This window comes from Schistocerca piceifrons, chromosome 7, assembly GCF_021461385.2.
Source record: "Schistocerca piceifrons isolate TAMUIC-IGC-003096 chromosome 7, iqSchPice1.1, whole genome shotgun sequence".
NCBI lineage: Eukaryota > Metazoa > Arthropoda > Insecta > Orthoptera > Acrididae > Schistocerca > Schistocerca piceifrons.
In genome coordinates this window covers 482811514-482837504 of record NC_060144.1, presented here as the reverse complement: position 1 = coordinate 482837504, position 25991 = coordinate 482811514, and the positions used below count along the sequence as shown (strand labels likewise).

At 44.0% G+C, this 25991-nt stretch overlaps 1 protein-coding gene across 7 annotated transcripts in view; it reads right to left on the bottom strand.

Annotated features, from left to right (window-relative positions):
- The window catches only part of LOC124804587 (transcriptional enhancer factor TEF-1), a 795029-nt gene that overhangs the window by 349357 nt on the left and 419681 nt on the right, over positions 1 to 25991 (bottom strand). Inside the window, exon 2 of one of the 7 annotated variants that reach the window (XM_047264768.1) lies at positions 14765 to 14809. The exons of the other annotated variants lie outside the window; for them this stretch is intronic. Coding sequence (XP_047120724.1) covers positions 14765 to 14771 — 7 coding nt within the window. The 5' untranslated portion in view covers positions 14772 to 14809. The remainder of the gene's footprint in view (positions 1 to 14764; positions 14810 to 25991) is intronic. 7 annotated transcript variants of the gene reach the window in all.

Sequence of the window (25991 nt, the reverse complement as noted above, 5' to 3'; positions counted from 1 at the left end):
GTCAGGGTTCCTCCGAGCCATAATCCGTAGGTAGTGGTCATTCACTGCAGTAGTAGCACTTGGGCGGCCTGAACGAGCCATGTCATCGACATTTCCTGTCTCTCTGTATCTCCTCCATGTCCGAACAACATCGCTTTGGTTCACTCCGAGACGCCTGGACACTTCCCTTGTTGAGAGCCCTCCCTGGCACAAAGTAACAATGCGGACGCGATCGAACCGCGGTATTGACCATCTAGGCATGGTTGAACCACAGACAACACGAGCCGTGTACCTCTTTCCTGGTGGAATGACTGCAACTGATCGGCTGTCGGACTCCCTCCGTCTAATAGGCGCTGCTCATGCGTGGTTGTTTACATCTTTGGGCCGGTTTAGTGGCATCTCTGAACAGTCAAAGGGACTGCGTCTGTGTGTCTGTGATACAATATCCACAGTCAATTTCAGGAGCTCTGGGAACCGGGGTGATGCAAATGATGTGTGTACTTGACGAAGAAGTAGTTTGATGTAGGCGTGGACACCTCTGATGATAGGCTATATGTCTGAATAACTGTCTGGCAAATAAATACTTTTGAAGTGTCACTCATGGTGTTCAACTATATCTTCTTCTGCTTCTTAGCGTTAATCCCTTGTTTAATATGGCGTCTCTGTAGTCAAGTTTTGACAGATTTTCTTTACGTTTGGAGCCTGATACCCCTCTCGTCTCTGCTGTTGTTGAACAAGTTACCGTTTATCAAATACACATAAGCTGCTGAGCACTCAACATACAAGACTTTCCCTCGTTGCTGGCAGAAGTCGTAGTTGGAAAGCCTTGGTTGCACTTTCACCCTTTGAGTTTTGGGGGAGGGTCGAAGAGACAGCACCCACTTCCGTAAGGTGGCTTGCGGAGGACAGATTTAGAAGTAGATGACGTCGAAATTGGTAGTCGCAGCGTCGGACGGTACCTACTGCAGCGAACTGTTTTCACTTTCTCGAGGTTCTTTGGATACTGACACGACGCAGGCACGGTCTGCTGGATAAACAAGCCATTAGACGTGGCAGCAATGGCTTGTCCCCTCTACTTTTTTTCTCGAGACGGATGAGACTGCATCGAGGTTCATTAAGGAGGCGGGCCTTCGGAAATAGCTGTCGGTGCTCCAGAGGCAGAAATAGAGCGGACGGCTGACTGAGCACCGGAGAACACAGACCGCTAGGTCTACACCAACGGCGATCCTTCGAAAAAGCACTCTGCGTCAATACTGAGAACTGTCATACAAGACGTCTTTACACAAAGAGGTGATGTCTGACGACCTTTATGAGGCATGTCCGGGAAGTAAGTAGCATTTAACAACAAACTCATAAAAACATTATTTTCAGAAAAGAGCTTTTCTGAAACTATTTTCTACATAGTTGCCACCATAGTTCAAACATCTTTTCCCCAAGTAACAGGCATCTACAAGTAACTAGCGACGAGATTAATAATCACCTATTGTGTAAGGTGTTCAGCGTTAACGCCCAAACACTGTGCAACCGAGCATATGGAATCTGCGTCTCTCTCTCTCATATATATATATATATATATATATATATATATATATATATATATGTGTGTGTGTGTGTGTGTGTGTGTGTAGGGAGGGGCCTCTGATAACAAAATAAACACAAGAATACGATGCAATTGAGTGCTGAATGCCTTCCAGGAAAACTACGATGCCGAAATTGTTATAGTCTTGTGTATATGTGTTGCATGTTCGCATATTCTCCGTAAGCATTACGCACTTGAGGTTCACAGTTCCACTGTGCCAAAGATATATGACGTGATAATCATGTTTATGACCATCTCAATATCGCTATTTTTCATATTTGGAGAGAGATGAACAAGAAGGGAAACGTAAAAACATTGACGGTAAGGTGACGGTATAAAGCGCGTTTTATTGCCACAAAGCCCGATCGTGCTTCAATCGTTAACATATTCCAAACACTGTGTTTTAAGTCTCTATACATCTTGGTCACTAAGTGTGCACTACAACTACTTATTTCTACAACTAGACAAGGAACGGCTGTTATCGACCACGGAAGACTACGGGAATAAGATTCAATAAGAAGCGTCAAATGGTATCATGACTACTTGTTCTTAAGATGTGTTCCTTCGCAAGCTAGCTTTTCACCACTTGACGACAGAGATTCCTAAGACATCGTGAGTTCTGAAATAACACTGAACATCGCAAATAGTTAAAGGCAGGAGGGATCCCGCAACACCATACGCACATACAGTGTGATTGAAGAACTTGCGTACAAATTGAAGGAGCTGATAGAGGAGTCGAAATACTACAGGTTTGGAATAAAAAATTATGGTCTTGCAAGTGGTTCTGTACCTCTGATGGCTCTGGAGTCTCAGGAACAACAAGAACACTCAATGCTCGCGCGGCTTAAATGCAGAAAAGGTTGCGTACAGTTTGCATAACATGTTGTACATTACAAAAGCTGTTCAAAATTGCGACCACCACGTTCAACACACAGGTAAAATCTTTGTAGAAAATTCTGGCGCGCTCTACTAAGTACACCATGCATCGCACGAACCTCACCAGACGTTGCAAGCATTCTGGCCACAAGTGTTTCATCGTCGGGAATTGGTGATACATACACAAGGCATCTGATATGTCGCCCCGCCAACCCCCCCCCCCCCCCCAAAAAAGAGACAGTCATGAGGTGTCAGGCAGACAGGGATAGAGGCGGCCATGCTAATGGACCTCTCCTTTCGATCCAACTTCTGGGGTATGTGGCGTACGTCACGTTCTTGCAAAGAAAAGTAATCCCTTCAATATTTGTGGGCGAACTTCTGAATCATCCTGTATATGATGTGAGCACATTGCAAATGAAGGACCTAGAGGTCTCGTAGTAGCCGGCACGTTAGCTCGGCGGAATGGATCAGCGATCAGCGCGCTGGCCACTATCTGGAGAGAGAGAGAAAAAAAATCTCATCGGTGGAATTTGAAAGATGCCATGCGACATCGGCAGAGCACCGCTGACGAACAGCACAGGTACACAAGTGGAAAGCGAAAAAGAAAAGCGTAAAGCGCGTGCCCGGAAACCGAGTTCCGGTCGCACCGCCGAAGTTTTCAGAGTGCCTTTAATCTAGCTTTCACCTCTCAGTAATGTGAGGAGTCAGCAGAAACGACACGTTGTTCGAATTTCAGTTAAATTGTAGGTCCCATTTCCCCAGTTTCATAACAAAAAAAATTGTTCAGTTTCATAAATGGGATAGTTAGGGACACGCAAGTAGCCGAAACGGCGTCCAATTAAAAGACTTGCACCCTGCCATTGAGCCACACGAAATTAATACGCTTCAAGTGCTCCTTAGATGGCCTGTGATCAATTCACTCAGTAGCAGAGGGAGGGGACTGACAAAACACAAGGAGACAGAATTATCAATTCGGATTCTGTACGAGAGAGAGAGAGAGAGAGAGAGAGAGAGAGAGAGAGAGAGAGAGAGAGAGAGAGAGAGAGACTTTAGAGTTTTGGGAAAATCATATGCCACCAGCTGTGCAATTTTATGTTTATTTTCTACCGCTTTCGATTGTTACAATCGTCTTCAAGGAGAGAAACATTGTCCACCAATAGATCAACCACACATTTCCGTCATATATGAGCCACGCAGATGTAGAACACATAATTGTCAGTGCTTGGCACAATTATTATGGACTACTTTAATATATGGACTGTGTTAAGACAGGTTATTATGACAATTATGTGTGTTCTACATTTGTATGGCTCATAGATGACGGAAATATTTTGTTGAGCCATTGATGTACAGTGTTTCTCTCTTTGAAGATCATTGTTACAATCATAACCGGTAAAGAAAACCATGAAAATTTTACAAATTATTCAACAGCTGTCGACAATCAGCTAGGAAAAGCTCTGGAGACAGAAAGGGCTAGAAAAATAAGTGACTACAGATCTATGGTTGAAAGGATAGTTCGGGTTTGTTGCCTCGTCGACGGCAAGGTCATTGGAGACCAAGCGCGTCCTCGGACTCACGAAGGTTGGGGAAGGAAGTCGGTCGGGTGCTTTCCAAAGAAACCATCCCGGAATTTTCCTTACGTGATTTAGGGAAAGCAAGGAAAACCATATCTAGACGACGGAACGCGGACCTGAATCACCGAATGCGTGTCCAGTGTGTTATGTGCATACCTCAGATGTAAGATCTGGTGTCTAGTATTGAAGCGCGTGTCTCGAAACCAAGAGGTCCCGGGATCGACTCCCACCAAACATACTCTGCAAAACATTGTTAAGTGCACGGCAGCTAGCACCTGGCATTGTTCGACATGTTAGAATTTCTTACTGTTCCAACCGTGTGGAGAGCAGGAAAATTGACTTTAAATAGTTCTGTTCATGCTGTGATTAACCTACGGAGCTGATACGTAGGAGGTTACAGTGTAAGTAGGCTGTTTAGGTTTTTTTATTGGTAACGCCACCACTGTATAAAAATCACTGGCTGTGCTGTGTGCAGTCTGTGGCTGCTTTGCATTGTTGTAATACTCGCCATTGTAGTGTTCGGCAGCTGGCGGCTCACCTCCAACTGCGCAACGCTACGCGCTGTTCAGTAGTGGCGCTCGCTGTATTGCAGTAGCTTGAGCAGCGAAGATTTTTGTGAGGTAAGTGATTTGTGAAAGGTATAGTTTAATGTTAGTCAAGGCCATTCTTTAGTAGGGAATTTTGAAAGTCAGATTGCGTTGCGCTAAAAATATTGTATGTCAGTTTAAGCACAGTCCTGTACAAATTGTTCAAAGGGGACGTTTCAACAGAATATCTAGAAATTCTGTGGGATCCATACGTAGGCAGTTAAACAGTATCTCCAAATTCTTCACTTAATACTAGTTCTTAAAATTCTGTATGTACCCTTTCTCGGGATAGCTGGCGTCTGTCTTCAAACGTTTGTCAGTTCAGCATTTCCGAGAGCCTGACAAACCTGCAACCATTCTCGTTGCCCTTCTTTGTACATTTTCAATATCCCTTGTTAGTGCTATTTGTTATGGGCCCGCCGGCCGGTGTGGCCGTGCGGTTAAAGGCGCTTCAGTCTGGAACCGCGTGACCGCTACGGTCGCAGGTTCGAATCCTGCCTCGGGCATGGATGTGTGTGATGTCCTTAGGTTAGTTAGGTTTAATTAGTTCTAAGTTCTAGGCGACTGATGACCTCAGAAGTTAAGCCGCATAGTGCTCAGAGCCATTTGAACCATTTTTGTTATGGGCCCCATGCACTGAGCATTATCCTAGGATGGTAGCGCGAGTGCTTCGTGAGCAATGTCCTTTGTAGACCCGGTATCGTTCCAATGACCAGAAGTCTGCGCCACCTGCCTTACCAACGAATGAGCCTCTGCAATCATTACACCGACATATTTGGAAGGGTTGACTGATTCCAATTGTGACTCACTGGTGGTGTTGTCATAGGATACTACATTCCTGCATTTTGTCAAGAGTATAGCTTTATATTTCTGAACATTTAAAACAAGTTTCTAATCATTGAACTACCTTAAAATCATTTCGGTCGGTCTCACAGAGCCCGTCGGAATAGACACTGTATTACATATTGAGGTTAAAATGTCATTAAAAAGTCTAAGATGCTTCTACACGTCGTTGCAGTTTCCGAAGCGAGGATAGTGGTAATATGAGTGGGAAACTGGTTAGTTTCCACTACACAGCGAATTGCTGATAGTGGAACGATTCACACGAAAGGAAATGATGACTTGTATCGCCTTCTGCTGTTGAACTGTACTCACAGCAGATATTCATCATCACTTTTAAATAATTCGACGTTTGTCTGGTGATTATAATTTACAGTAGATGCACTGTAATACTATCGCACGGACTGATGTAATCCGCTGTGTATGTTACTTCTGCCCCTCTATACATTTATTGGTAAAGGTGACTGTAATTTTCCTATGAGACGTTGTAGTCATCCATCTGGTTACCAGTAATTACGATCGCAAAGAGTATGCAGGGCGGTCAGAAACAATCTGAACAGCTTGTAAGGGTATTGCAGGTTACGTTGCGCTGAAAAATAATTGTTAAGAAAAAAATCGATACATTGTGCCGATTCCGAGTTAATTAGCACTGATGTTAGCCAATTTGGGCACTGCGGGCGCAAATTCAAGCGGCCCGCGCGTCCCCATGCCCAAGTTTTCTATACTTGTCTTGCTCGGATTTAGGGAACCACACGAAGAAAACATTTGTCGACGCCGTCTCTGGCGGGCCGGTTGTGTTTACGCGCCCAACGGCCTCATTTGCTAACTTCAATGGTAATTAACTCGTGAACGGCACTACAAACCGAATTTTTTTTTTCTTAGAAACTATTTCTCAGCACAACCTACCCAACATACTGTTAAAAGCTTTTCAAACTGTTTGTGAACACCCTGTATAGACTGCTAGAAGTTTTATGAGTCCTTTGTGATAATATAGACCTCACTAACTAAGCGTTTGCATTTACTTCTCTTATGTAGGATATTTGAAATCGGATAAAAGTGAGTATTTACCTCCTCCTAGGTACTGAAACTTAAGTTAGTTTAATACGTGCACCAACAGCAACAATAACCAATGCGGGTACTAGATGTCACTGGTAGTCACATCGATTATAATAGGTTGTACAACGTAAGACATGCGTACATCAGCATTTCCAAAATTATTTCTCTTCCTCTCTTTCATAAATACAATGAATACATCAGAATGCACTCTGGTATTTTATCTAGTTTTCCTGTTAGAATCGCTTCTAATAATACTATATACTCTTATGTCAATGGCGGAAGTATCTTTAAACGTAAGATGTAAGAAAGATTTTATACAACTGATAATTATGTCACGTTCACCTGTATGTGTGTTAACTGTCGTACGCTTGACGAACATCTGTAGCTACATGACGAGTGTAATGCGGACAAATCACATACAGGATGAGCCAGAACTCCACTGAGAGACTTACAGAGGTGGAAGTAAACACCAAAACAAGAAAAAATTGTCCAGAATGCATGGGCTCTAAAATGCATACCTTCAGAGCTGTGAGCATTTGTTCGTATTCGTTACTGTGAAGCATCTCTTCTTCTAAACAAGCGTCCGCCCCCCGGTAGCTGAGTGGTCAGCGCGACAGACTGCCAATCCAAAGGACCCGGGTTCGATTCCCGGCTGGGTCGGAGATTTTCTCCGCACAGGGACTGGGTGTTGTGTTGTCCTAATCATCATCATTTCATCCCCATCGACGCGCAAGTCGCCGAAGTGGCGTCAAATCGAAAGACTTGCACCAGGCGAGCGGTCTACCCGACGGGAGGCCCTCGTCACACGACATTTCATTTCATTTCTAAACAAGCGCTCATAGCTCTTATGGTATGCATTTTAGAGCCCATTTTCCTTGATCTCTGTTCAGTATTTTGGTCCATACTACCACCTCTGAAAGTTTTTCGGAGTTATGGTTCACCTTGCATATGCTCTGTGTCGCAGAGGTACCTGAAGATGAGGCAATATTGTCTTGAAATCTATAGTATATAATTATATGAGATAAAATATTGAAAACACAGTTGCAAAGCAACTGACTTTCATTAGAATAAAAAGAGGAGAGGTGACAGAATTTTTCCCTGACGGAAAGGCATCCAATTGATGGACGCTGTCTAACTGTCTCCAATCCCGAAACCGCAATCTTCTAGGCGGAGCAAGTTGCACATTACAGCAATGGTGACCCTCTGCTGCCCTGCTTTTCCAACTTTTCTTTCCATGCGTTTTCCACTGGCCAGTCCCATTAATGTGACCAACTGTCAAAAGCCACCTTTTGTAGTGCGTACCGCTGCGAGACGTGCAGAGAGAGTCCACGAGGCTCTGGAAGGTACCGACAGGAATGCTGAGCCATCCCGACTCCAGTGGCGTTGCCAGCTGCGCTAGGGTTCTCAGTTGAGGATTCGCTTCGCGAATAACCCGAACTAGGTGGTCTCACAGATTCTCCACTGGAGACATGAAAGATCAAAAAGCTGTGGCTCATTTTTGTATATACCTAAGACAACTGAAAAGTTTTCCTTTAAGGCGCCACAAAGCTATATAATGGCTAAAAACATTGGAAATACCCAAAATTTTGATTCCGTAACCCTTATTTGTAGTTTCGCCCAACCAATTGCTGTTAGGTTGGGATGTTTTTTAGCATTAGAAAAAAAGTATGATTGCCGTAAAACAGCATCCACCATAGTGTTTTGTGGCACACATGAAAACTGTAAAAATAAGCTTGCCAACTGGTTTCCTCGACTCGATAATGCACGGAAACTGTTCCGAAAATTGTTTTAAGAAGACGGAGTTATATTTTTTGGCTATGTTTAAAAACAAAGCCCCGGATCAAAACACTACGACAATATGCATCAACACACGTCCAAACAGAACACTGTGCACTACCGAGGTTATTACATGTGCACTACGGGACACGGGTACATCTTCGACAAAAGAGGAAAAATAACTATCGATATATAAATCGCGCGCGACTTCCTGATTTCTATAACCTTCGATACGTATCGGTTAAGGTCGACTAATACGCAACGAATTCCGAAAAAAAAAAAACCTGAAATGGCGGGTTTTCAAAACAAATATCGTAAGTTTGACGATAATTAGTAAAAATCGGGAGAAATGCTGGAATAATCGGGAGGCGGGAGAAAAATTGGAAAATCGGGAGTCTCGCGCCTAAATCGGGAGAGTTGGCAGGTATGCCTTATGGAGCATGAAGCTTGATTCATCTGAAACCGCCACCTGTTGCCACTCAGTGGAAGGCCAGTTTTGGTAGTGACGAGCAAGTTCCGGCCTTCGTCGTCAATGAACAGCAGTCAGCATGGGTTATGAACCAGACGCCTGCTGAGGCGGCCCATACGCAGCAACGTTAAGGAGACACTGTTGGTCTCCCCTTGGTTCATCTGGATGATCAGTTGCTCTAGTTGGGCGTCGTTTCGCCCGTGCGCGTGTCCGCAGCAGTCGTTTACTCCTGTAATGTAAGACCGTGGTGCACCGCAGTTGCCTCGGCGCCAGTTTTGGGCATGCACAGTATACTTTAATCATAGTGGCCCGCAAACAGTTTACAACTTTTGCCGTTTCGGAAATGCTTCCACCCTTGGACCGAAAGCCAATGATCATGCCCTTTTCGAAGTCAATTAAATCGCTCCATTTCCTCATTACGGCAACGACTGCATTGTGTTGCGCGTCCCCCGGCGTGCTTTATATCTATCTTCAACTGACAGTGCTGCGAACTGCTATCTGTGATTGGTATTATACGTTGTAGTCGAATATAGGCAGTGGTCGCATTAATTTGACTGGACCGTGTATTACGTCACGTGGAGTCACAGAACTGTCGGATATGTTGAATTCGGGGATAAATAGGATTAAGGGTCCGGTGCACTTTGCGTCATTTCAAGAGGGATAGTAGCGATGGTATACAGAAAAGTTCACCAAAGTTTCATTCCGTTGTAATTGAACCGCTTTCCCTACTGTATTCGTGAGATGACGATGTGGACCCTTCTAATTGCTGGGGCTTTGAGAGTCGACCGAAATGTAGATACTGCATGATGGCCGCTGTCTTTGTAATTTATTAATGTTTAGTGCTCAATTTTTGCAGAGGATGTGGACGTTGCGCGAAGCTTGTAGCTGAAATAAAGTAAATTCGAAATGCTGGTTCGTTCGGTGAACAAAGTAGTAAGGAAGCGTTCCTTTTAACTGGCAATTACTATTCAGCAGTGCGCTTTGTATTTCAGTAGAGAAACGATGACTGTCCGCAGAAGCTATTTCAGGTCAGGTAATTTCTCAACAATTAAGAGCACCGGACTTAGGAATTCTACATACGACTGTCTTTTTACATTCATTTCTCAACAGTCTTGAAACCGACTATTCAGAAACCTCTGCCTTGAATAATATTCATCGAGAGCCTTGTCTTAAGCAGACAAATACTTTATGGAACTAACACCAGCTCAAACTCCATCATGACGACGACCACATGCAGTTTTAAGACTGTTTTCATCACTTCAATAGTATCTGATTTGTACATAGAGGAATAGTTGCGAAACCAGAGGGAATGAAACGTTCCTGTAAGTTAAGATATGCATCTTTTAAAATCAATTTCGGTTCTGTAGTCTACGGGCGGTTTCCACAGTGATCACTGATCTACTTACGTATGTCTCCGTCTCATCAAAGGAACTGACACTACATTGGTGACGTTAGTATACGATTATAATCTACTCACTCCGTTTCGTGTGCACAAAATGACTGTTTCGTTTCAATGCAACTGTTGCTCCTCCATGAGCCACTTGCTTTATTTACTGAATCTTTTATCCTCACAAAATTACGGTCATGAAGCACACACACACTTCTTAGCAAACAGTTTTCTCATTTTCCACTGCATTCGTTGCAATACGCCTATTATAGGAGATACTAAATCTGATATGAAATCAATACTTGCAAGTAATTATGACAAAAATAGTATAAAAAGTAACAATTTTAACAGAAAAAAGTTTCATTTCTGCTATGAAATGTGGAATAATAAACAGTAATTACAGCAGCTATATTTAAAACCAGGGAAGCAGCAACGAAGAAGGAATTTCATAATTTTATATAAGGAGTGCTCAAATCAAAAGATACGAAACGTCATTACAATCAAAACGATTGAAATTTACACACGTTTCCATATGCCGCCTGCGGTAACGTAGTGAGAAAATCTAGGGGCGTCAAACTAGCGTCCGGCGTGGTTGTGCGCATGTCACCAACATAAAAAAAAATTACGATGTACCCTCAGGAGGCAACCTGATGCTCGCCGACGTCCCAGATCCGATCCAAGGTTTGGGTTCGCTACAAACTATCGCAATGTGAAACCACTTCAACTCTAACGAAGAACTGAAGGCCACCGTGGAGGACTGGTTCCTGTCACAGCCACAGGAATTCTGGGAACAGGGAAGCCCTTGGCTCGAGAAGCAATGGAATAGTTGTGCTCAACTGTCTAATGATTACTTTTGAATAAACACTCCAGTTATACCCTCAGTATTGTTTCGTACCTTTTCTTTTGAACATCCCTATTATATGAGCAGAGTAGTACACTAGACATGTGCAGGACAAGCTAAGATGGGCGCCAGACCCGCACAAGTGCAAAATATGTATACAAGATGTATCATAATTAGTAGCGAAAACTGAGACGGATCGCGGTTACGAACCGCCACTGACTTCAGTGTCAATATTGTCCTAACTGCTATGAATGATGCTTATCTGAACAAGAAATACTATACTACTTCAGCACATTAGATGTTACAATTTGTTTTCCACATGTCATTGCTCAAATGGCTCTGAGCACTATGGGACTTAACATCTGAGGTCATCAATGCCCTAGAACTTAGAACTACTTAAACCTAACTAACCTAAGGACATCACACACATCCATGCCCGAGGCAGGATTCGAACCTGCGACCGTAGCGGTCGCGCGGTTCCAGACTGAAGCTGTTAGAACCTCTCGGCCACCGCGGCCGGCCCATATGTCATCCTGCCTTCACTTTATTTACAGAATATCTTGTATTTGTTTATACATTTTCAACTGCCCTTATGGCAAATTTTGTGATGTATAACAACTCACTGGTGAATTTTTATCACATGTAACATCCAACTAAATTCGGCTAAATTATGTCTTACGTTTAACGTGACAATATAAAATCAGATTTTTTTTGTACTCCATCTTACTTTTTCCGATGGAAAGTCGAATAAATTGTAAATTATAGAATTAAAAAGTTCCATTATTAAACCAAAAATTAGTTCATTCTTCCACTATCATTACTCAGTTTAATAGCTAGCAAATCTTTAATTCAAGGTACGATACTACAATAGGTCTAATTTTTTCTGCTTCCACGGAAAGCTTTTAGACTTCAGCAATTACCTTAAACGGAAGTTGTATTTTCTTTTCATATTTAGCATTGGAAAAAGATTAGGTACTTTATTTCTGTTGCAGAGTATTGTTTATGTGATACTCATTTTAAAAGGAAAAAAAAACCATTTCACGATCAGAAAATTCCGAGTTATTTTCAAAGGTCTTACTAAACGCCCCAGGAAAGGGAAGAAGGAACACATAGTTTAATCCCATCGATGGCGAGGTCATTAGAGACGCAGCACAACCTTAAAATGTTTTAAGGATGGGGAAGGAAATCGGTCGTGGCCTTTCAAAGAAACCATCTCGGCATTTCCTTGGAGCGATTTAGGAAAGTCGCGGAATAGCTAAATCTACGTGTCTGGTCACAGATTTGAATCCTCATTCTTCCGAATGCGAGTCCAGTGTGTTAACCACTGCGCCATCTCGCTCGGTCGCAAGGAAATGCAACTAATGTCTGAGGAGGAGGGGGAGAGGTTGGTTGGGGTTGCCAAATAATATTTCGCTTGTGTGGAAAAATATTTTCGAACCAGGCCTGGGTAAATGAGAACTTGTCTACAATTATGATAAACGATCTGTAATATAAGATACTGATGTTTCCGCGTATTGAACCGCCAACGGAGCGGACACTGCGATAATTGAACCTGCCTCGGCGAAACCATCCTAACTGGGCGTATGAAGCACCGCCGTGGTGAAGCAGACGGTTGTTGCAGATGTAATGCACACAAACATTCATTGCCAGTACTGTCTTCACCGCTCGTAACTTGCTGGCGGCGGGCGTGTTTAGTTTGCTTGAACTATCAGTTGACACCCACGACGGCGCAGCGCTTGAGAACTGGGAAGCGGGGCCGAGCGCAGGCGTCGCGTCGTTCCGGGAAGCAAAGCGATGCCGCCACCCCGCTAATGAGCCGCTTCCGCCGCCGCCAGAGGCGCTGCGTGCGCTCTGCCGTCACAATGGCGCCGCGCTGCAGCTGCGTCAGACGGCTCGCGCGGCGCTGCCGGAATCGCCTGTGGTGGGCCCATTTGGAGCAATATCGGAACTTCTTCGCCGCCTGTGAGGGAGTTGCTCGAGCGTTGGCCCTTACATTTCGCATTATCTGATTTCTTGTAATGCCATCATTAAACCTAGTGCTTTACCACTGTTTACTACGTGCTGGCTGTTTAACTCTGCTCCGTTCCCTTTATCAACAGGCGGATCTTGGCAATTGTGAAGGAAGTCGATTGTGTAGCGGGCACTAACCACCATAGTGTGAACGGTAACGAGTGAAATTAGAAAGCTCTGCGTAACGTCTCATGGTAGGAGGAGGAATAATGTCGGTCGTGATCCGCAGGCCGATGGGTGTCGTAAAACAGTGTACTGCCACCAAAAAGCCAACGACTGGCTAACATGCAAGAAGACAATGTAATATTGCGCACGTATCTACCAGTTTACATGGCCGTTACTGTAAGCAAATGGAATATGGTCGCTTATCGCAAGTCTTACACGGATTTTAAGCTCAGCAATCACATTCAGGTTTTACAATCACTTGTTATGTGCAGCAGAACGCTGGATTCAAAGTGCAAGGAACACTTAAAAAGCAAATCCGTTCTTTTGGAAAAGAAGGTCATGCCACCAATCAGGAAAAACTTTTCATTGTTCAATGACGCCATAAATAAGTGTACATTCAGACAGCTGTGTACTGACTTTCCATTACTACACCGTAACATTTAGTGAATCGAGTAATATTTTACGTTCATTGCATTGAGTTTGTACGGAAAATCGTAAAATGCATTCTACAAGCGGGTATAACCGCGAACAGTCGCTGTGCAAGACGGTCTTACCTCAATGCTAACAGTTGTAAGACCAGATGCTATATGAAGAAATGGTGAGATTTTTTTGTCCATTCCCTCGAGCTACACACGGCAGAAATATCACTGAAGTAAATTTTAACGGTCAAAGATACTTTTCGATCTCACGTCACCAAATCAATTTACATTCAATTCAAACAAGCAAGGAATCAAATTTCTTTCTCCTTTCCGTTCAGCGGGTGAAGGTAAAAAATTTAACCAGGTAGCAGTTGGCTAGCAGAAAATAAATGAGGATTGTCAAATGGAATATCCAGTTAAAGACATTCGGAAAGAGCTGTCACTTTTCGTAACACTACCATACATTATAACTATTTCGACTAGTGCTTTGTAAATTACATTACATATAACTACGACTATTTTTAAAATAAGTATTTTTAAGCGCATCGCAATTATATTTTTCAGTTGAAAGCAAAAGGATGTTCCATTTGGCTTCTTATGCCAGGATTTCGACGGAGGCAGGCGAAAAGCGCGATATTTTTCTACATAGCAGAAGAACCTAAACCTTCAATTCTATAGCACCTTGCCATGAACAGCGTCGAAAAAAAGGGGAAAGTATCAAAATACATTCTACAGAGACTGTGTAGGCGTGAACTTTGGATGATCCTTCCACTTGATTTTAATCTACATTAACATGATGAGTATTGTTTGCTCCGTAAGAAAGGCACTAGCATGATAAAACAGTCCTTACTTTTCACATTTCTTCGATATCACTTTGATTAGTATGGCTTCATACGATTACACTCTTACGCAGAACAGGTCCGAGTTTTTAAGAGACGCTTACATCAATATTCTCAATTGCAGACTTAGGAGAAAGAAACAGAGGAAGACAACACATAGTGTTAGCTGTTATATATATACACTGAGGTCAATAGGTCAAAACATGCCAAACAGACAGGAACTAACGCGTCCTTAAAAAAAAAGAGCTATCCACAACGTTACATAGTAAATAAACATGAAAGCTGCGGTGACATGCTAATCTAACAAGACGAGACCAGAAAGAATTATTATTCATTTACAGGAGTTTTAGTCCAGTGTTTTACTTACAAGTCATGCCCGCTACAACGCCATCAAAACAGCTAGGACACTCACCTGCAACAAAAAAAAAAAAAAAAAAAAAAAAAAAAAAAAAAAAAAAAAAAAAAACCTTGTGTCAAATGCATATATATTTCAAAGGGGAAGGCGCTACAGAATAAAAACCTTCACTCTGCAGCGAACTGTTCTGAAACTCGTCAGTTTTAATCTTACAGGAAGTTTCAAAAGAAACCCAATTCTCGTACTAACATATAGGATGCACATCAAGTCCGGGAACATTTTCAATTATTTATTGCACAAGAACTAAACATTGTACAGATGACATACATATTGGATTTTGAAGAGAAATTCAAAGTTTTTTTTTACAAACATTCGATATACGAACCATGAGTGATCCGGCAGACGTCAATACAGTAATCGAATTCTTGCTCCCGGCCGGGGTGGCTGAGCGGTTCTAGGCGCTACAGTCTGGAACGGCGCGACCGCTACGGTCGCAGGTTCGAATCCTGCCTCGGGCGTGGGTGTGTGTGTGATGTCCTTAGGTTAGTTAGGTTTAAGTAGTTGTAAGTTCTAGGGGACCTCAGAAGTTAAGTCCCATTCGAACCATTTGAATTCTTGCCATACCCGTCCCAGCATAGCATCGTCGACTGTGGCAGTCGCTTCGCGTAGTCTCTCCCGGAGCTCTGCCACATCACGTGGTAGAGGCGGTACATACACCAGATCTTTAATGTGTCCTCACAGACAAAAGTCACACCGTGTGAGATCTGGTGATCGGGGAGGCCATTTCATGAAACAGCTGCCCCCTTCTTTAGCACGGCCGATCCATTGACGCGGCAGCTCCGTGTTCAGGTACCCACGGACTTCACGATGAAAATAGGGTGGAGCCCCAGCCTGCTGACAGATCAACGGAGGGTCCGATTGCATTTGAGGCATCAGTCACTGCTGCAACATGTCCAAGTAGGAATATTCAGTGACAGTGCTCTCGGCGAAGAAGAATGGCCCGTACAGTTTTCGACGTGACTAGGCACAAAAGACATTTACCTTTTGGGAAACACGCTCGAATACAGTGCATTCGTGGGGATGCTTTCTATCCCAGATTCGACAATTATGCCTGTTCACTTTCCCATTAGTGTGAAGAGTGGCTTCGTCGCTAAAAAGTAAGCGATCAACAATACCATCCCCATCATAATTCAATTGCTGCAACTGCGAACAAAACTCAACACGTTTGTTTTTGTCGCCGTCATTGACCTTCTGCACTAGCTCCAATTATACCTAACTAACCTAAGGACATCACACACATCCATGCCCGAGGCAGGATTCGAACCTGCGACCGCAGCAGTCACGCGGTTCCGGACTGAAGTGCCTAGAACCGCACGGCCACCGCGGCCGGCGCAGGGAGAAAAGATCATCACAGTAAAATAAGGGAAATTCGAGCTCGCATGGAAATATCTACATCTACATCCATACTTCGCAAGCCACCTGACGGTGTGTGGCGGAGGGTACCTTGAGTACCTCTATCGGTTCTCCTATTCCAGTCTCGTACTGTTCGTGGAAAGAAAGATTGCCGGTATGCCTCTGTGTGGGCTCTAATCTCTCTGATTTTATCCTCATGGTCCCTTCGCGAGATATACGTAGGAGGGAGCAATATACTGGTCGACTCCCCAGTAAAGGTATGTTCTCGAAACTTCAACACAAGCCCGTACCGAGCTACTGACCGTCTCTCTTGCAGAGTCTTCCACTGGAGTTTGTCTATCATCTCCGTAACACTTTCGCGATTACTAAATGATAGTGTAACGAAGCGCGCTGCTCTCTGTTGGATCTTCTCTATCTCTTCTATCAACCCTATCTGGTACGGATCCCACACCTGTGAGCAGTATTCAGCAGTGGGCGAACAAGTGTACTGTAACCTACTTCATTTGTTTTCGGATTGCATTTCCTTAGGATTCTTCCAATGAATCTGTCTAGCATCTGCTTTACCGACGATTAACTTTATATGATCATTCCATTTTAAATCACTCCTAATGCCTTCTCCCAGATAACTTATGGAATTAACTGCTTCCAGTTGCTGACCTGCTATTTTGTAGCTAAATGATAAAGGATCTTTCTTTCTATGTATTCGCTGCACATTACACTTGTCTACATTGAGATTCAATTGCCATTCCCTGCACCATGCGTCAATTCGTTGCAGATTCTCCTGCATTTCAGTACAATTTTCCATTGTTACAACAGCTCGATATACCACAGCATCATCCGCAAAAAGCCTCAGTGAACTTCCTATGTTATCCACAAGGTCATTTATGTATATTGTGAATAGCAACGGTCCTACGACACTCCCCTGCGGCACACCTGAAATCACTCTTACTTCGGAAGACTTCTCTCCATTGAGAATGACATGCTGCATTATGTTATCTAGCAACTCATCAATCCGATCACACAATTGATCTGATAGTCTATATGCTCTTACTTTGTTCATTAAACGACTGTGGGGAACTGTATCGAACGCCTTGCGGAAGTCAAGGAACACGGCATCTACCTGGGAACCCCTGTCTATGTCACTCTGACGAATAGCGCGAAGTGAGTTTCACACGATCGTCTGTTTCGAAACCCATGCTGATTCCTACAGAGTAGATTTCTAGTCTCCACAAAAGTCATTGTACTCGAACATAATACGTGTTCCAAAATTCTACAACTGAGTGACGTTAGAGATATAGGTCTATAGTTCTGCACATCTGTTCGACGTCCCTTCTTGAATACGGGGATGACCTGTGCCCTTTTCCAATCTTTTGGAACGCTACGCTCTTCTAGAGACCTACGGGTCACCGCTGCAAGAAGGGAGGCAAGATGTAAGTGTTCGTGTTTTCCGTCCGCTGTTCGAGAGAAGAATAATAGAGAATTATTGTGAAGGCGATTCGATGAACCTTCTACCATGCACTTACGTGTGATTTGTAGAGTATCCATGTAGATGTAGACACAGAACTACGGGTTCCATTAATATGCACGAGAAGATTAGAGACGCTCATCAAATTCCAGCAGAAAACGCTACAGGACACGGTTCTGCCTTCACGAAGTCTTCCAAGACACTACTTCCTCTCTCATACATTTCGCAAAACAAGCACACGAGCCTTAGGAAGACTTACCAACTGTCGTTCTTTCCGCACGCCATTCGAGAATGCAACAGGAAAGACGGGGGAGGGGGTGTTCTGATACCAGAGGGAAGAAGTAACTTCCACCGAACACCGCGAGATGTATTGCGACGTATAGATGCAACGCTGTTGTGAAACTTGGCCACTTCAAAAGTAGCACGACCTGCCGCTAACAGCCGAAAACCAACCATCACTGATTTTAGCAATCCACATAAATCGTTCGTTCCGTTTGGCTACGAGCGCCTCGGCAAAATACGTACAGCTAACTTAGGAGTGCCTTGATACACTTATATACGTAGACCAAGTTGGGTGGTTGGTCGCGAGGTTACTAGGTCACGAGGAGAAGACTAGCCGAACGTTGACTAAGAAGTTTGCTCGACCGGAAGACGCCGGCTCTAAGAATTCCAAACAGTGTTAAGTGGAGGAAGACGCTCCGGGGTTTCCGGCGCTTGGCGGACAGAGGAAAGGCGACTATTCTGGGGACGCCGGCGCTGGTAATTTATCGCGCACAGCCGCGAGTTACGAGATTAGCCGGCGACGCTGCCTGGCCGGAGACGAGGACTGCGTCCACGCCCCACACTGCTGCTGGGGCACCGCCGTACGAGTAGTGCAATATTTTACGATTACATGTCGTATCACACTATCTGAACGAAAGAGGAAGATAAGGCTTTCACGTCCCGTCGACGAGGTCATTATTTTGGAAAAGGGAAAGACGGAGAAAAATCGGTGGTGCCCTTTGAAACAAATAGCAGAACAGATTTGAACTGTTTATTACAGACAAATATAAAAAACAATAACACTCTGCAAATGTCACCTGATAAGGTTGCGCTGTTGTTTGTAGCAACATAGCGACTACACCACAACAGGAATAATTGTGTCTGCTGGAATTTGCGCGAATTCATTCCACTGGTCAAGTGCAACGTGCGTTCCGCTGTCGATTCAGCAAGAACTCACCTCTGCACAAGCAGACATATGATTGGCATACAAAATTCTTGCATGTGTAAAGCGAAGAACACAGGTCGGGCTCGCACGTCTGATGAAAATGTCGAGTGTGTTCGAGATGCTTTCACACGGAGCCCTCGGAAGTTCACTACACGGGCAGGCCAGGAATTTCAACTTCCTCAAACAACGGTGTGGCGCGTTCTGCAACGACGCCTTCATGCAAATCCTTACAAGTCGCAGTTATTGCAGCATCTGCGTCCCCGTGACCATAACAGAAGGATTTTTCATTTCAGTTCTCCAGGATATGGCAAAGGACACTTTATCCGAACGACTCGTCTTTTTGAAGGAATCGACATTTCATCTATCGGGTAAAATAAACGGCCATGATGTAAGAACTTGGGAGCCACAAAATCCTGGCGTCGTCGTCGAACACGAGAGAGATTAACTTTAACTGAACCTTTCTCTTTTGCAAAGGAAACTGTGACAGGAATGTCATAGCCGAACGGGTTGCAAAATTGATTGTTCCTTAAGTTCATGACGATTCCAATAATTTCATTCTTAATCATGACGGCGCCCTACCTCACCTTCACCTTGAAGTGTGGCTTTATCTTAACGCCACCATCCCACAACGTTAGATTTGAAGAGGTGGACAACAAGGTATTGTTCATTGTTTTTGATATCGCGGCTTTTTTGGGGGGTGAGGAGGAGGGGGAGGGGGGGCACATAAGAGTGTCTTTGTCCGGCCTATGGCAACTGCTCTTCAACAGCTGAGAAATCGAATTGCTAAAGCTGTCAATTCAGTAAACAGGGACCTGTTAGTGTTTGTGGAACGAAATGGACTGTTGTTTCGATTTTTCCCGAGCAACTGATGGTGCTCATCTTGTGTGTAAGGCGCAGTGTCTGAGCGAACACGAAAGTCTGAACCTTCCTCTATCCAGTGACATATATTTCATACTTTGGTTATAATAATTGAAATTGTTTTTGTTCTTGGATCGCCCTGTATATTGCTTCCTTCTAGGTATAGCTTGCGAAAAGACCATGAAGATACGTTTAGAGAGATTCGAGCCCATTCGGAGGCTTACCGCAACGGTTCTTCCTGCGAACCATACGCGACAGGAACAGGAAAGAGGGGAAGTGACAATAATAAAGTGCCCTCCATGACGTAGAAAGAACTAATCCTGGCATTCGTCTTGGGTGGTTTAGGGAAATCTCGGAAAACCTAATAAGCCGTCGTCACACGAGACGCGTTGCTCAACGCGAAGCACACCTGAAGGGGTGTCCGCCGTGGTTGCTGTGCAGTCTGAAACGGCCTGCTGCATCTCATCTCACGGAACGTGCTTCTCAACGTTATTTGCGTTATTAGCGATTGAATAGCGAATAATGCTCTACAGCGGTCTCACGTTCATACTAGTATAAGTTTTCGTTACTTCAACTGAACTTTCATCCCAAATGAAGTTTTAAAGTTAATGCAGTTAAAGTATAAATTCTGTGTCAGTTTACGCATCCATAAGGCCATATTCTTGATCGCTCTGAAATAAAGTCCTTCAACAAACAGATTTCAAGATTCTGATTCGTTTCTTAATTTCATTTGAACGGAAGAGGAGATCTTTTCTAAACTGCTCACTATCACTGAAAGAGAGATTTACACTCAAGATACAAACATATGGCAGTTCACTAAAAACAGGAGGTATGGTGTTTATATTTAACACAAAGTTTCATACCAGCAAGAACTTTTAGTGTGCAACTTATGTTTACTTTTTGACATACGCTGGCTGTTACTTTAAGATTTCTGGCCACTAGGGAAACATTCCAGTCGTTCTCCTTCGCAACAAGAACTGCAACAACTATACTATATATAATAAAAAAAATCGATTACTGCCGATAATACTTCCATTACAGTAGTAAGAGAGACCCAAAATCTTTTAGAAAACAAAAAATGACAAATGGAAGTGGGTAGACGCGCTGCTACCTTGCGATTCACAGCTCACGAAGCAACCAACCGTGCTACACCTTCAACATAGCAGCCAGACTTCCGTGTATGTGTACAGTATCCGAAAAATGTGTGTACAGCTATCATTATTTGATATTTAACTATGACAGATTGTATCAAAACGACGTGCTTTTGATGAATAATCAAACGGTATATTTTCGTAGCACAACAATCATCGACTACATGTAGGTGTGTCTCTCTCTGGTATAACAAATCGTAGCTACAATGACGCCTTTTCGAGAGATCGTTAATTTACTGATGCTTTGAAACATCTTATATTCATACCATGTACTCTATGATAAAGAAAACCAACCAAATACGTAGTTTAACTCAACATAATATGTGGTTCCTCAATTCTGATTGTGAGGTAAAAACGGTGTCACATATCACTGGCCATGTTCCTCTCCACGAGGCAAAAACCTGACTCGGCTGTCTTCATTTCGCGCCCCACTGTGTCGTGGAACACGCAATTCCACGCTGTGACATCACCAGCTCCTCGTCCCGTATGGGGATCGGCTTAAATCTGAGTGGCCAGACGAGAATTTAATCCGCCGTCCTCCCGAATGCGAGTCCACCGTCTTACCAAAGCGCTACCTCGCTCGGTCACCCACTTCTACGTACAGTGCAATGATTAGGCTAAGGAGGCGGGTAGGCAACAATGATGCTCATTTTTCACACTGATCCACTTCAGTTTTCTGTTATGTTGTGTACTTCACTGTATTTTCCGTATCGATCCGGCGGCCGCCAAAATCTATAATTCGTTGGTCTTGGGACTCTTATTACGAACCTATGTAAGCAGCCACGTGTAGAGAACGAGCGAGCGCGCAGGCCAGCCTGCCGGCCGCAGGGCCGGAAATTCCCCGGGGCCTGGCAGACCGATTCTTCGAAAGCAGCCAAGGCCGAACACGGCTGGGGCCGCCTCATCGCAACTGCACCAGGCACAGGCGCCTGCCGGCTGGGAACAGAGTACAGGGAACCGTGACACTCACTCGGCGCCTTCCAGCCCCCCCCCCCCTTCCCCCTGCCCCTTTAAAGTCAGTTAGCGCGCTCCGAACTACAAGCCGTACTTCAGCGAATGCTGTGTGCCCCTCCTCTTCACAGACCGATAAAATATGATAGTAGCTCGAGTAACCAGTAAAAAGTGTAACATATTATTTCCTGACTGCGCCTGTGATTCGTCCTGTTCACTACAGTGGACGGTATACCGGTTTCCGATATCCTGGAGATCATTGACCGTCTTTCCATAATCCTTCTAAATGCACTGTGGCCACAGCCTATTTGTGTGCAGGGCTGTACCGATAGCATGGTGAGATATACTGCCGAGGTCACAGGCACAGACGGAACCCAAAAAGTGAGAGACAGTTAAAAAATCATGCGACAGAGTTACGTGAATTCTCCTACCCGACCCCGCTATCTTCTGCCTGCGAGAAGAAGCCTTTCGCTCGGCTCGGCCCCCAACTGTAATTGCACGCTGGTGTCATTTCGTTCAATTGGCACTGCTATCTGACAGGCGCCTATCACTAACATTAATCATGTGTTCAGGAACGTAAAATTATCGTACATACCAAAAAATTATAGTACATAAACTAAAATTTTTAATTTGCAAATAAAAATAGACTAAATGGAAAAATAAAAAAAGAACTGCTCTACGGGCGCTACGCTTGCTTTCTTCATGCTTTACTCACTGTACTATTGATTAACATTAGCGCACCATATACATCTCACTTTACAACCCGAAACTTCTATCCACATCGCTACTGTGAGCATACAAAATCCCTGCCTGTGATCGTAATTTACACCTGTCGAATGCTCTTACCTGCCGGTCTGTACGTAGCTTTCATTTACGAGGGCACGCTGAAAAGTAATGGCTCTTAATTTTTTATGTGAACTGTTTTAAAATTTCAAATAAAACAAACCTTACTAGCACATTCTACACATTTGTAGCCTTCCACCGCTACCTGTAGCGGTAGAAGGTAGCGGTCGCGCGGTTCCAGACTGTAGCGCCTAGAACCGCTCGGCCAACCACGGCCGGCTTTTCGATAGTCCTTGGAGGGCTAGGAACCATGGGCATACCCAACAGAAGAATCCTCTTAATTTACTATCCTACAGTACCTGGTCAAAGTATGTATATTGCACATTTCCTCCATCTTAGGCAAATGGAGTAAATCAGCTGGTCCTTTTTGTATATGATGTGGTCTCGGGCCAGGCAATAGGATGTCATGGGGGGCACCGTTAGTTCATGGGTAGTTCCTTAGAAAATCTGAAAAAAGTTTCTTTACCAGTTTTTCGTACCACATACGAGCCACGGGTTCCAATACGGCTACGCACAGCAAATGCCTGAGATTTTTAAGATAAACTCCTAATATTCCGACGCCGAACAACGTTAAAAATTTTGTTGATAGCTTTCCTGTTCCCGAGATAGACGTTCAATGTTATACATAAAATATAAAATACCCACTTCAAATTTGGTATCATTAGAATGGTTCTGGGTACCCCATATTGTGGACTGAAGCACAAGCAAAATATTATTGTACGTAAAATCCGGTCTGAGAAGTAAAATTAGTTTTACGTTATTTCAATTTCATATTAGTAAACTATCAAAATTTTACCGACATTATTTTTATATGGCTGACATGCCCTGCTGTACCAGGGAAAATAGAGGGAACCAGCGTAAAAACGCTCCGACCTGACCACAAAAAAGACGGTAAGTATCCTGTTTAAAATGCTGTGACTCAAATGTGGAGTACCGAGCTGCCTTATTCTACCTTACTGGATGCAAGCCAGTTACAGGTCGGGGAGCACTTGGGAGTGAGAGGGGAGTTGCATGTTAAAAAGAGCACAAATATATTCGCAAGCCAAATTTTTGATAGGTTTTTTAAAGGTGCTGAAGAAGATAGAATGACCCAGTACCCCACTCTCCAATCTGAGCTTTTTAAATAAACATTAACATATTCGCATTTTCTGTGTACCGATAAGAGCATTTTTCCGCTGGTTAACTTTGGACTGTATGTCGGTTTCACTGTTGTTGAGCTTATTGGCAGAAGTTGGTAGCAGCCAGCTGGAGGTGGTATATTAGCCGCTGGCGGTGTCCTTTTTCCGGACCAGTGGTCGGATTTCGGAGCTACAGTTTAATCACTTGCTTCGCTTTAGAGTAGTGAAAAGTTTCCCCAGGGCAGAACGAGGCTTGCGACCGTTACTTAGAGTGATTTAATGGCGTAGCAGCGTAGGGGATTAGTCTGGGTCCGTACTTGAAAGTTGTACAGGCAGACCAACTTTTAAATGGTTGTAGCTTGCAGCAGATATACTGATGAGCCAAAATATTATGACCACCTGCTGAATAGCTTCTTTGTCCGTCTTTGGAACGAAATACATCACTGATTCTCCGTACCTGGGACCCGACAGTTTGTTGGTAGACTTGTGGAGGTATGTGGCATTAGATGTCTTCACACAGGTCATGTAATTTCTCATAAATAAACGGCCGCTGATTTGCGCACGCGGTGAAGGCACCCGATATCGACCCACATGCGTTCCATAGCATTTACATCAGCCGACTTTGGTCGATGAGACATCAACGTGAGTTCAGTATAATGCTCCTCAAACCACTGTAGCACGGTTATGGCTCCGAGACAGGGGCAGTTATATTGCTGAGAGATGATATCGCTGAAGGTGGCGACATCAAGCATGACAAGATGCAAATGGTTCGCAGCTGTCAGTCTTCGATTACTACCACAGGTACCAGGCACGCGCAGGAGAAGGTCTCCCATAGCATAATACCCCTCCCAACAGCCTGCGTCCGTGGCGCGCGGCACGTTTCGAGCTACCGTTCACCTCCATGACGGCGTTTGTGGAGAAGACCAGCGACCTAGTGTGGCCAAAATTAGATTCATCCGACGAGCTGACATGTTTCCACCGATTGTCGAATACCGACGGACCCGTACCCAATGCGATCGTAATTGACGATGTCGTTGGCTGAACCTGTGGACACACGTGGTCACGACAGTAGCACCCGTTCACAGGCTCCGCGTAATAATAATCTACCCTTTGTCAAAGTCGCACATCTCAATTGATTTCCCTGTTTGCAACCTATATCTTTGCTGGGGTGATCCCCCGTCCGTGTCTGCTCCGTTTAGGCTAGGCGCAAATTGAGACGCGTATAGCACGTGTGACGTGACACGACACTACAGCGCGACACGCACGTGCCGCACGGGTCGCGCGGGTGCAGCGCATATTGCGACGCGTACACCATAATTCGCACGCGCCGACTGGCGACGCTCTGCGCTGACTGAACCGAATCGCGCGCAACCTGTTATCTTTCTCATACGATTTTACAGAAACTATTCTCTGAAAATATATGATTTCTGCCTTACTTGTAGCGTAATATGTCAGCTTCGTGGCGAAGTGCCCATCACCTCGCTAATGACCATACTTATTGTGATGTACACATTTTAGTAAGACACTACGCAAAACTCAGAAAGTTTGCAACGAAAATTAGGGGTCGCTATGATTTTGCGTTTGGTGCGTATTACACCATATGTTGCTGCGTATGAAATTTAGCTAACGTCCTGAATTTTTGTTCAGACTTGGGAGGTGGTCTCTATCTGCCTCCGATCTCGAGAAAATGGTTCCCATGTAGCGCGCTCACTTCCGATCCCACGCCCGCGAGAAATACTCGCAACATCTCTCATATCTCCTAAACCGCTCGAGACATCGAATCGAAAGTTTGGCGAATGATAGCACACAAGGAGGAGAGTGTTTTGCAATTATTAAACACAAGAAACTTTCTTATCTATGGCGATATATCACTACTTATACTTCCTTTTTTATTTATTTCACTCCAGTAACTGTAATTTTTTAAGTTATCGACAGCTAGCGAGACAAGAGCTTCTTAGTACGAAAATAAACATGAAATTTCTTCTTTTAAGTTACTGCAAACGGGTACTATGAGGTTTTTCGTAAGCTATTGGGCTCTGTGACTGCCAATTACTTGTTGAATGAGGCCCTCCGTTTCGGAATTCTGTCTCAATAGCCGCTGTGAGATGAGTTTGGCAAATTACATTGTGACAAATGAAGTACAATTAAACCAATCACCAAGAGAAATGTGGCCTTTACTCATAAATGGTGATGCTTCTTCGAATTAGAATAGGTCAATAACTCACACAAAAAG